The sequence below is a fragment of the Aulostomus chinensis genome, chromosome 3 (assembly GCF_037954235.1).
Source record: "Aulostomus chinensis isolate RoL2024-O1b breed Wild chromosome 3, RoL_Achi_v1.0, whole genome shotgun sequence".
In the NCBI taxonomy this organism is placed as follows: domain Eukaryota; kingdom Metazoa; phylum Chordata; class Actinopteri; order Syngnathiformes; family Aulostomidae; genus Aulostomus; species Aulostomus chinensis.
The window spans coordinates 5,271,869-5,284,793 of NC_141322.1; the positions used below are offsets into that span (position 1 = coordinate 5,271,869).

General features: G+C 40.8%; 1 protein-coding gene across 3 annotated transcripts in view; it reads left to right on the plus strand.

Moving 5' to 3' along the window:
- The window catches only part of LOC147267412 (receptor-type tyrosine-protein phosphatase gamma-like), a 508,446-nt gene that overhangs the window by 476,011 nt on the left and 19,510 nt on the right, over positions 1 to 12,925 (plus strand). For all 3 annotated transcript variants that reach the window (XM_086198300.1, XM_086198303.1, XM_086198302.1), the window contains exon 15: positions 7,836 to 7,927. In XM_086198300.1, coding sequence (XP_086054426.1) covers positions 7,836 to 7,927 — 92 coding nt within the window. The remainder of the gene's footprint in view (positions 1 to 7,835; positions 7,928 to 12,925) is intronic.

Sequence of the window (12,925 nt, forward strand, 5' to 3'; positions counted from 1 at the left end):
AGACGTACTGTACATCTATTTGCATGGTTGTTAATTTGTGTATTGACCTGCAGCAGGTTATAACTATTACAAGTGGCGTATGTGAGTATGTTGCTCAGAAGATAAAGAAATAACACCTGTTTAATTGTTGCTGTGGATCATAAAGATCAACACACCCAACCATGGCTATCTTTGACCCTCTGTTACACCTGTCATTGAAGTTCTTTGTAATTGGATTGCAATCAGATAGCACCTGAACACATGAAAGTTGAAGTGCAAATGCTCTCCAGACGCATTGAAGACAGATTGGGATTCAATGAGCCAAACCACATTCAGAGGTGGTCCCAGACACATTGAGACCAAATTCAACTGAGGCATAAATGCAAATCGTCGCATTCTTAAAACAGTTGCCTTCAAAAAACTGGAGACAAACCTTCATAAGGATGTGTTCAAGGTAAAAAAAAAAACAGAAAAAAGTGAAAATATGACTTGTGCAATTATTTGAAGAAGGTGACGACATGCATCCCTAATCCACATACAGCTCCTCTGGAATCCACCATGGATGTGGTAGAAACGACTGGAGGAGGAAGTGGAGGGAGACGGGTGACTTACTGTCGGCAGCAATGCTGAAACAACAGCTTTGAATGACAGAACATGCTCCTTTCCAGTGTTGTTATATTCATGGCGCCTGCATTGGACAACTACTGTTGTGGCTCTGCAGACGTTAAAGTCTCATAAACCTCTGAAACGCAGTTATAGCCAGCCACTGTGCTCATGACAAACAGAAGGGGATAAAGCGCTGAAGCTTGAACAGTAACAAAAAGGCAGCTAACGCAGCGCTCTCCTCTGCTATCAGCGTCTTCTACTTCCTCAGACTTGGAAAAGCGAGCACAATGTCCATACAACAGGCAACTTCACAAATAGCATGGATTGCGTTTTTGTTTTACCGCCATGTGAATGCGGTCGTGGCGTAGCCTGTCACCAGAAATGCTCTGCAGCCATTGAGCAGTAGAAGAAGACGTAGAAGAATCTCAATGTGGACACTGGAGACATATGTTCATACCAGGAGTAAACGTGTGTGGTCAAGTAAAATGTGATTGGAATCTGATCAACAAAACACATGTTTGTGATGGCAGGTGTACAGGGGGTCTGGATTCATTGCTGAGAACTTCACCATAAACTGGGAACTCAACTCTTTCACAGTCCAACTGAACTCAAATTGGAGATAATTTGAGTCATATTTCCTAACACATATCATTTGATATCCTAATTACTTGTGCTAATGATTATGACCTAAATAACAGAGAGATTTATGATGCATTTTGACCGCAAGAACTCTCTCCAAGAACTAGGAACCCTTTGATGAACCCTGTTTAATGAGATTGCAGGAGTCAGGTTCTAAATTTAGTTCCAGATTACTTCATTTACCCCCAGAAAATTCTGGTACTTTCCAAAGGCTAGCAGTGCTAAATATTACTGACTGTTGGAGTACTTGCAGCATTTTATTTCTCCAGCCATGTTTAGTCTGCAGGAACAAATTCACAGTTTTCACCATACATCAAGAGTGTTTTCAGTGAGGGGGAAAAAAACCCTTTTCTTCGCAGTTGCTTCTGCACAACAAGCTATGCTAGGCCAGTTTCAGTTTAAGCAGTTAGCATTAGCATGTAATTAACATTAGCTTTTGCCAAGGGCAGTTGGTTTGTGTTGATAAGCTACATGTATGTCATCACCTTTATTTGCATAATCTTCCCTGGACTGCATTCTGCAGTGGGAATAGAGCCAACAATGGCACACAGGAAACTTTCAGGACTAAAAGTTCCTGGGACTCCTCAGATCAAGTATATTTCCCATATTTCACGAAAAATGCAACCATGTTGAGTGAAGTCCAACCTGCTTTTCAGTGGTCTCGAAAATGTTCTTTGTGGAATATTAGGTTCAGTGTGTCTTCCCACCCTGGAAGTTATCTTTCCCACTGACCATGAGCTCACCAATATGTGAGGTCACAGGTAATCTATAGCAACATAAATAGGTGGTGAGTCAAGACAAGCCTGGGTAAGAACTAGCTTGCAACCTAGAAGGGAGATCTGCAGAGAGGAACCCTGCGAAACCGGAAATTTAGGCAAGGCAAGGCAATTTTATTTGTATAGCCCGTTTTCACAAACAGTTTGTCTCAAAGGGCTTCACATGGCATCATAACAACATCCTCTGCCCTTAGAGCCTCACATCGACTGAGGAAAAACTCCATAGAAAACCCTTTTAACAGGGAAAAATCTGAGAAACCTCAGGGTGAGCAACAGAGGAGGATCCCTCACCCAGGACGGACAGACGTGCAGTAGATGTTGTTACAGACAAGAAAACAGTTTACAATGCAGAATGTGGGAAACACGGAAATGTTAATAACAGCTGAAGAAGGAAGCTTCTGGTAGGGGAGGCAGGGAGAGCAAGCCAGCTTGATGGGGGACTGGATGGCAGACTGGTTCATGGAAGGGGAGCGCAGGCCGGTGTAACAGTAGGGAATGGGGGGGGGGGGGCGATGCAGGCGGCGGTTGGGGCTCTGGTGGATCTGTGGAAACAGAAATTTAGCTTTTGAATTATGTTGTCCAGAGTATAGAGGTGAGGGAACAAGAACCCAGGGCCCTAGCTGGAAGGGGCCTTAACAGGGAAAGAAGAAAGAAAGTTTGTTTTGCAATTAGGATGTAGAGGGCCCTTGGTTTAGTGCTACACCTCTAAGTGGTGCCACTCGCACTAAAATATGTGTATATACAGTTTGTAGCCACGCCCTAACTCCAGCTGTATCATTAAAATGTTTTAATTGATTTTGTGTATGTAGTTGACAGAAAAAGAGTTAGAGGCCATGCCCAACAACAGCAAACAAAAAGAACTCACACACATACATTTAAAACCTCTACAGGGCTTGGGAACTGCTCTTCAGTTGGTCCTTTTCTGGTCCCAAGGGCCTGGATTTGAATCCAAACCTGTCAGATCAATTAAAAGCTTAGGCTCCTTACAATGGACCTTGCCAGTCCAAAAGCTCCCATTCACATCAGGGTCAGTCCAGCACAGACAAAAAGGTGTCAGCCATTGAGCCCGCAAACCCCCCCCCCTCCCCCACCCCCTCCACAGCAGGAACACAGGCTCTTTGAGCTTCTGCTTTGGATTCAGATCAGTGTGGTTTGCTTTTTGATAAATGTTTGGTCGTTCTACTGTTTTTGGAGGCTGCAGGTCAGAAAATATTCCATGCTGCTCACATGACACTCCCACTGTGAGACATCATTGGTGCAGAGCAGGACATTTTGTATGACCATATGTTAGTCATGTTAATTGTCTCAGTCAGCTCAGACCTAGAGCTTCACACATCCCATAATCCTCTTTAAAGCCTTGTGCTAGATTTAAAACCTGTTTACTCAATACACACTCAGACAGATGAGCAAAAATAACAGATGGCTAATTATTCACTTTTTAACGATGATTATAAGCAATCTGTGCTTTAAAACTCAAGTCCTGCTTGTTAAGTATTGATGGTATATCTCTTTAAAATCCCAATGAAACCATGATGTCATAGCAGTTTCCGCCATGTGCACCAGGTTCATCTCCAACTTTGTACTGCGCCTGCTGAATATTAACATAGATGATGAATGCCCCCAAATAGAGCTGTCCAGTCTCATATCATCCATGATTTATCGTTAAAAATCCTCCCCGTTCTCAGAATATTTCGTATTATCCATATCATGCTACACTTTTTAAAAAATAATTTGCACTTATATAGAAAATAATGAGCACATCCTGCGGTTAGATTATGAATCCCTCAAGCTCTGTTCACATTTTTCCTGTAATTGAAATTTGGGCATCCAATTCTAAAATTTCATCCAATTTCATTGGTATGATTTTATATGTGATGACGGTAAGGATTAACTGTTATTTTGGATCAAATTGTGTTGCGTGGCTAATAAGAGTGTATACTGATGTGACTGGTCACCAAAAAGGTGTAAATCACACTGATATTTATATAAATACTGCAAACGTACCCTGAAATATCATGGTACAATTATGAATCTTCATCACACACCTAAAAAGTGACAATGAAGCTCAACGTTTACTTGTTTATAAGCTGTTTTATTCGCTCACAGTTGGAATTTTGAAATAGATAATGGTCATTTATGTTCTCTACAGTGTTGGTTCACCTCACAGATCGAAGTTGTGTTAGACGTTGTCCTTTATCAGTCTGAACTCAAATAAATAAAAATGTGAAAAGGGGAATATCCATATAATTCAAGTGTATTTGTGTCGCACCATCTGATACAATCACGGTTTGACCAAGAAGCACGTACCAACAGTGACATCCCTAATCAGTACATGCATCCAATATTGACTACTACAAGAGTTTCCATCGAGTTTCATAAAGTTTTTCTTATCATATTTTACTCATTCACAAAAAGGGCTAGACCTTGAAGCAAGTTTTTAGTTTGGTTTGAAAAGAAAACTGTGTTGCAGGAATTGTAACTTTTCCACCATGTAGGCATATGCTGAATGCCTTCTTGCCAGACTTGGAAATTGCTCCTGGCATCAGAGATTCCCTTGCTGTGATTGTAGAGATCTGGTTGGTACTGTCAGCATGCCTGACATGCACCGTCTAGCCAGACCAGCTAGTGCTTTGTAAACACACAAGAGAATTTTAAATTGTATTCCAAACACAACAGGTCTCGGGGGACGGTTTTATGAGGTTGATTGATTTGATCTGATTTCTGTTTTAGTTCTGGTTAGAACCTGCATGCCAGCTGTGTTCTAAACAGCTTCTAGTGTATGGATGGATTGGTGGGGAAGACCTATATTAAAAGAATGGAAGCACACCAGTCTGCTCATGAGAAATGCATCGTGTGTCAGACTGGTACAAAAGATTTGTGAAAAGTTTCTTAGCTGAAAACAGAGAACCTTGACGATGCCATGTTTAGAATCCGCGATTCTCGTGATGTCTCAGACAAACTGTCTCTCGGCCTTCACAAAAACAGATAAAATCTCTAGTTTCTCGCTGTGTGATGAGTTGTAGGGTCATTGTTGATCCTCATATCGGTGCCAAATCCAGCTGCAATTGGTCAAATAGAATGCAAGAGCCAAAATGAATAAATTATCCTTGGTTCTGTTTCTGGAAGGAGGATCAAAAAACTCAAACTCTTGAGTTTCCAGGTCCAGAACAGCTGATTTGTGATACTCTATCAACTTTGAGAAGGTTCACTCTGAGTGCAGCATGTGCACCACGACTCGGAAAAGCTCACATGAACGGAGTCCTAACAGTTGAGTTGGCAAAATGTGCCTGATGTTAAGAATTTTGTCATTGATTAATGGCTTCCACTGCGCATGGAAAAAGTATTTCAGGTGTGGTGGAATCAATTTTGTGGGTGTCAAAATACATTTGTTGGTGAGACTGAACACCTCAGGTGGCCACAAACCAATTATGAAAGCAAATGTCTTGAACGTAGCAGTTTGTCTGGTATGATGACGCGTCCAGTCACAAGGAATATATTCCGCCTGGAGGGAAAGATTCTGTTTCACTGAAGCTATATGACTCTTTAAATGTACAGATAGAGCAGTGAGATGGAAAGGCTCCAGAGGAACATTTTTCCAAGTTTTTCTTCTCAGCAAACATCTGTCTTGTCAGTCAGGGGACACGACCATTTGTAACCAACAGAATGATTTGAAACACGCCCCTGCCGTCAAAGTGAGATCAATTTAATTTCTCTCCGCTGCTGCTCACGCTCTGTTTGAGAGCAAACAGAAAGATGTTTCATTGCTATCAAATTTCCATCTTAATGGTATACAGAGAGTCTCTATGTATTTGTGATGAAATGTATGAGATTTTTAATCATTTTTAAGGCTATTAAGACCCAGTTTCTATAGAATTGGAACCGAACTACTAATAGTTGTACTCCGTAAAAGCTATCAAAACAATACATTATTTGGCAGCTTGTTGTGTTTGCTGACATTCACATCATTTTGACATATTTACATGTAAAAATTAGCATCTTGTACAGCACAACGTGGGAGAGCGAGTGAGTGTATGCTCTTTTAAATATTTGATGACAACTAAACTGAAGGGAGTAGCAAGAGAGTGGAAACTGTTTTGTTTTTGCATCCTTTTCACCGAAGCGGGCCTAATCATCTGGGCCACGTTCAGCTCCGATGCTGCCAGTGTTTAAAGAACAGCAACTACTTTGCAACTGTGTTTATACACAAGTGTTTGCTGTCTGGTGAAACATGCACTGCAGTCCTCAGTCATTTTACTAAAAGCTCCCATGAGCAACAAAACATTACAACAACAGGAAAATTACTTAGCCAAGCTTTCTGTCTTTTTTATAGTTTTTTTTCCCTCTGTGTGATGAAAACAAAGCATTATTCTTGGAACGGACCAGAGGTTTTCCAAATGTGAAGAGAACCTCTCTGGGAGGGGCTCCAGACAGGGGGATGGAGGTTATCTGCATGGTTAAGGAATAGGGCTGCAAAATTAATCATAAATCACAATATGGCTTTTGGCAATTTTCAAATCGTAGGATTTGCAATATTTACCAAATACCGTGGTGCTGCAGACATCCTACCTACACATTTTTTACAGACTTGTAAAAAAAATGAGACCGTTGTCATTTAATTGGATTTCCAATGAAAATGAGAGTGATTGTCAAAATTAAGAATCCCACCCATATCGCAAATCTAATCACAATACAAATTATTGCAAATAGCTGATTTCTGAATCGGGTTAAAACATACCATTGTTCCCACTTTGTGACTGTGGACAGAATGTTTTTACGGATTTGGTGTGTGTATATCGTCTCATCCAGACTACAGACCAATTTGGTTTCTTTCTCAAGACCAGCGTCCGTGAGAGAAGGGGTTGCAAGTGACGGCTCTCCTTCAGTGTTTAGAAAGAGACACATTCTTAGAGATACAATTCAAATCCAATGTCAAGCCACCTTCAAATGTGTTTTGAAAAAAATTGCAGAATTCTGATTCCATACAGTTCTTGGCGCAGGCAGGCTGTAAAATCCATTCTAGGTACAGTCTGGAGACCTTAATCAACTTGCAATAAATTACCAAAAATGTTTATATTGATGTATGAAGACTGCTTTCAGTCTGGTTAGGTTTTGGCCCAAAAAAGGAAACTGTAGGGCCAAGAAAGGATGTTGCAGAATGATTTCTGGGCTTAAGTCCCACCCAGTTTCACACCAAATCCAGCACTGCAGTGGTGACGTATGTTCAGAATCACTTATATTGAATTGAACAAAGAAATTTTCATTCAGAAGTTTAAAAACTTGGAAAGACAAAATCAAGAATGAGATCAAATCAGCCAGGAGTGTGATAGTTCAAGCTTTATGGCGACCTGTGAGGCTCTCTCCAGCACCCAGACCCACCTGACCACGCCTCTGACGTACTGGGTGGTCTTTACACCTTTAACTTTCCATTATTAAACTGGATTGATATGTTTTTGAAAGATTTGATTTCCTCTAAATCATGGAGTTGTGTTTCTTCATTAATTAGGTTAAAAACAGACTATGCCATTGAAGAGTAATGTATTTATTGCACAGTTTGAATTTCTGCTCCAGTGCGGTGTGTGTTAGGCTCATATTTACAGTTCATAAATGAATCCATCGTGTCTGTCAACTGTGTCTCTGATATTCTAGATTCTCCCATTGTTGTAACTGTAGAATACTCTGGAAATGTTTGCTACATCTAGGCACACAGCCTCTCTTACAAGTCACTTCTTTACCTTAGTCAGCGGTTGGATAAGTAGCCAGTGTTTCATGCCCCTGCACAAGTGTAGGAGTCTGTTCCTCTGAGGTGACTTTAACTCTCTCGTCTCTCCTCTTCAGATGACATGGAAGCCATTCCAGTCAAGCACTTCATCAAACACGTCTCTGAGCTCTACTCAAATAACCAACATGGATTCTCTGAAGATTTTGAGGTGAGTGGTAAAATCGAATTCCCGTAACATAACCATTCAAGACACCTTAAGAACACTATATAATCTCACCAGTCTGGAGCTACTTGATATTCACATCAAGAGGTTCAATTAGCAGCTAGTAAGCGCCTGGTTTCCCTTGTAGGGTTGCACTTGAAGTCCCCTGGTGGCAGATAGGCAGCAGAGTATCAGCTTCCCATGTCAGTTTTGACCCATTTCATTGTAGAAACACCTGCACTGCAGGTGATAATCCTCCTTTATTTCAGTCTCTAGGATGGCCAGTATGCCTACTACAGATGAATGCGAGTGAATTAAACCTCACGCGAGCAGAAACAGGGACCCATCTGAGACTAATGAAGTCATATAAGCTTGAAGATCAACAGTTTTATTGTGCATGCTGGCAGCCTTGCCAGGAGGACTGAGATAGAGGAATGATGATGGTGCCTGTAGATGGAGTTGAGAGACACACTCAGTCAGGTGAGACCTGATCTCCCTAGTGTTATATAGTGCAAAGCGACTTGACCAAGTGACAGATGCAGCATGTCCGGTGAACGTCAGCTGGCCATCAATCACAATGCCCAGATGCTACACACTGCTGGAGAGAACGAGGCGGAACTCAGCTGGATATTAATGTGGTGCCAAACAGAAGGACCGGCTGAAGCTGGCAGAGATCTGTGCTGAGACAGGAGGCTCATCTGTGGGAAAGGACAGACCGAGCTGGGTCCTGTCAAGAGAAACTACACTGCCTTTGGTTGAATCATTATTATTAGGGTTTCATTGGCTTCTTAAAGCTGCCACCGTTGTGTCTCCACCATGTTTGTTGAGCTGCAGTGTTGGTTTTGTAACACACACAGTGTTTGGTCAAAAGGTATAACTTTGGTCTCATCTGACCCTTCTTCTTTTAAGTCTACTTTCATATTTCTGCTGTGTCCCGGGTGACCTTAAGTACTCAGAAAAGGGATTTTTAATATCTTTTGTTTAGTTTTTCTGTCTTGCTAGACACCGAACTGTAATTTCAGAACTTCTCTCCTTCCACGTCACCTTGAAACTTCACCCTGTGAGGTTTGGATGAAGAAGTGAGGAGGATGTAGGGGCAGCCCGTGTCTCCAGCACCAACAGTAATGCTCTTCAAAGCAGACCATTTAGAATCAAGTAGATTTACTTGAGTGGGACAAGAAATCCTAAATAAAAATGTATTTCTATTTAAGTGTAATGATGATCCTGATGGCCTCCTTGTGGTCAGGTCAGGTGATGAGGGGGAACTCTTCTTCAAATTCACATGGTGCCTTTCCCTTTCTTTCCTCTCTTGATGGAAAATGGTTTACCAACTACCGAATGTTTTTCTTGGGTGTTAAACTAATCAAAGATAGAGGAAACTTCACAACACCAATCTTAGGCACAAAATAAAAAATGTCTCTTGAGGTTCAAGAGCCAGCTTTACCTCTGAAGTTCGCCGTGCTCAAAATAAACTGTAGTAAAGGCAGCGACTTCACCTCACAAAGCAGAAGCATGTTGCACACGTCTACAGCAAATAGCGAGCTAAAAAGACAGGAGCAGCCGTTACATCTGCACTTCTGAAGCATTGGCAGTCTTAATGTTCCATCAGGACAGGGGCATCTCAACAAAGGGTGATAAACTGCATAATCTAAATAGGACAGGTGAAGCAAAATGTGTTTGGAGTCTTTGTCCTTGCCTCGATTCACTTGACAGTGAATAACATCATGACAGCAGTGAGATGACGCTGAATTAATTCAGCAACTCCTCGACCGCATCTGTAACAAAAGTACATAGATTCTGCAAAGATTTTGATAAAGACAGAACTTGTCCAGCTCAACATTTGGTACATTTGGATAAACAAGCAATTCAGTGTTTCTCAAATGAGGTTTTTAACTGCTCAGCAGGGAGTGTGATGATTCTGCTCCAAGAGTGGACATGCACAGAATTAAACCTTTGAAAAGGAGATTTAGCCTGTGTATCATCAGATGATAGCACTGAGCAGAGTAAATAGATCGATAAACACATGAATTGTATCATTTTATCTTTGAATTGAGCAGTTTTATGATAATGATATGAAATAATCCACACAATGAACACTTAAAAGAAAACCTTAAACTTGTATTAAGAGAAAAAAACAATTAAAAAATTATCATATGAAAACATTTGAATATATGTGTAGTAAACATATATATATATATATATATATATATATAAATATATATATATATATATATATATATATATAAATGCAAACGCACACATATATATCCATATACATGTATATGTTAATACAAATGTGTACACATATATGTTTTTATACACGTGTGTACATTATATATGTATAAATATACACATACATATATGTACATATATACATACTGTATGTGAAAGATAACTGGATGATTACCAAAAAAAAAGAAAACTGCTCTTGGCACAAAATCTTCATGATTAGGCAGTTAACTCATGACATCATGGTTCTAAAGACCTTGTGGGAATAAGAGTCAGAGGCCAAGTGGGGGAACAATTCAAGAGCCGAGAGTAAACCGAATATCTAGATATAGATCCCATGTTCGTGTGTGTTGTTCCGTCACCCAACACGTGTTCCTTCTTATGTTTGAAGCCTTGTCAGATGTGCATTCCAGTCTGTTGGGCAGTGTGGTCATGCAACTAGGTCAGGTAACATGTGAAAGGGCAGTACATGACAGTGTATATACATCATATGGAATATATGGAAGCTGTTTATGTGTACGAATGCATGTGCGTGCACATACTGTGAGTATTCTTGTACATGTGCAGGTACTAAAACTCAGCTGCATGAAAAACCACTGATATCAGCATAAGAGTATATTTAGTAAAGCAGATAAAGACAAGCAGTCTTTATGTATGCATTCATGCAGGTGTGCATGAGAGTGTAGGGATCAAATGATTGAGCGTGAACATCCTGGCCTTGTGACATTTCCCATTCGTTACTTCCCATCATGCCTGTAACCTGATCCATTCACGCATACACACCTCCATCCCCACTGCACCCAAAATAAATCCCCATAAAGCTGAATCCATGTTTATTAGTGCTTAAACAAGACGATCGGTCTGCAAAGCTCCAGAGGAAATAAAACCGGAGGGTCAGGGCCAAATACATAGCCAGTGTTCCCTGCTGGCCATGCTGAGCTCGAAGCCAACAGCTGTTTGCTTGGCACGGACTCCAAATTATACACTGAAATTCACAGGCTGCTGAGCTCGGCATTGCACTCTGTCATTTTTAAGACTGTAAGCAAAAACCATAAGGCAGTACCCACACACGGGAAGAATTACGGGGGGTGGGAAAGGGACAGGAATTAAACAACACATCTCCTGGGTGATTCCTGCAATTGATTTTCTGTCTAAATTCACTGTAGCTGTTACTTTCCAACATGTTCTACTGTGCCCTCAAGTCAGCAGAATAAATTAAAAGGATGTAGCTTATTTAAGCTGTGAAGAATGGAGCACTCAGTGTTGCCAAAGAGGAAGAACGAAAAGGTGACAGTGCTGAAGAAGTTGGAATCCACCCAAACAGGTATAGCAAGGAGGAGATTGGAGAGCTTACGCCAGCAGCGCAATGGATGAGAGCAAACAAAAAGTACATTAGTAATACACTTAAGCTGAATTTTGAAAAGGAACAATGTACATTCAGACAGAAAAAGGCTCATTTCTTTCCCCTCAGAAGACCCGATTGAAGTGGAACCATGAAAAACACTCAACAGAGAGCTTCTTGAAAATAACTTTACTACAGAAAAGGACAAGGCGCTTAGAGGAGGATATGAATACATCTTGTCTGGAAAAAACAAGGCATTTGTCATTAGAAAAAGTTTCAAAAGCCTTCATTCAAATTGGAGGGGTATTTATGAAGAACTAGGTCAAATGAAATTATTTCTGGGATGCATTTTGGCCTTCTTCAGGAAGTTACAGGCAAGAGGAGTGCAATACCCTGCCAACCCGTCTTCCCTTTGAAATAAATTCATGAGGTCAGTAGAGGGACAAAATAAAGGCAATAGAAAGGTAGAACACAAGAAAATAAACACCACGGCGTAATGGATGCCTTAACAGGAGCACCTTCCAGGAGATGAGGAGCACATCGATCCTCATTTAGGCCGGGGTAACTTGTCAGTGTCATGTAGCGAGGGACTCCAGCGTACGTGTCCTCCACTGAGCAGTTCACCCACCAGCACCCCCACCAGCACCAGCACCAGCACCACCTTTGAAGACCTTTATCCCTCTCATACCATGATCACTTTCCAAAGATGAAATGAATACCATTCATTTACATTATCATATGTTTGACAATCAAATGAACCTTTTTTTCTTTTTTTCCAAAATGTAACTTCATACACAAGGTTGGACTAAGTACTGGAAATTTAATTGCAATCCCATAAGATTCTGACGCAATGAAAATGTTGTTCAGTGCTCCAGTGAACAGGACAGACCATAGACATGCCAGCTGGTAGCGGGAGAGGAAATATAGTCCGCTCAGGATGACCTGATTACAAGCGGGAAAGCTAACTAACATCTCACTAGTGAGGACAGCATGTTTAACAGCAAACTTATCCAGCTAACCAGATGTGTCCCTGCCTCCAAATCAATATGCTGAGCTTCACCAACACACTGTCAGCCTTTTGCAATTTTGCATGAAAGCGTTTTCACGAGGCTGCAATTATTTAACCATTTACTGGTTTTACTAGTTTTCAAACAGTTGGCTGATGCATTCTGAGTCCTCAAAACTGTCATAGTCTCCAAATATCCTGAAAGAAATGTGAACTTGTACACTGAGTTATAGACGGGGGACTCTTGCTTCTGTGTTTCTGGGATGAGGTCAACCTTGACAACATTGCAGAAAATCTATACACATACAGCAATGGATACAGAGACCACAAATTTAGCATTAAATGGTTATACTGTCACTTGAAAAACTATCAAAACTTATAAAAGTGATGTATTTGCAGCTTAAAGTGACAATTAAATCAATTACCT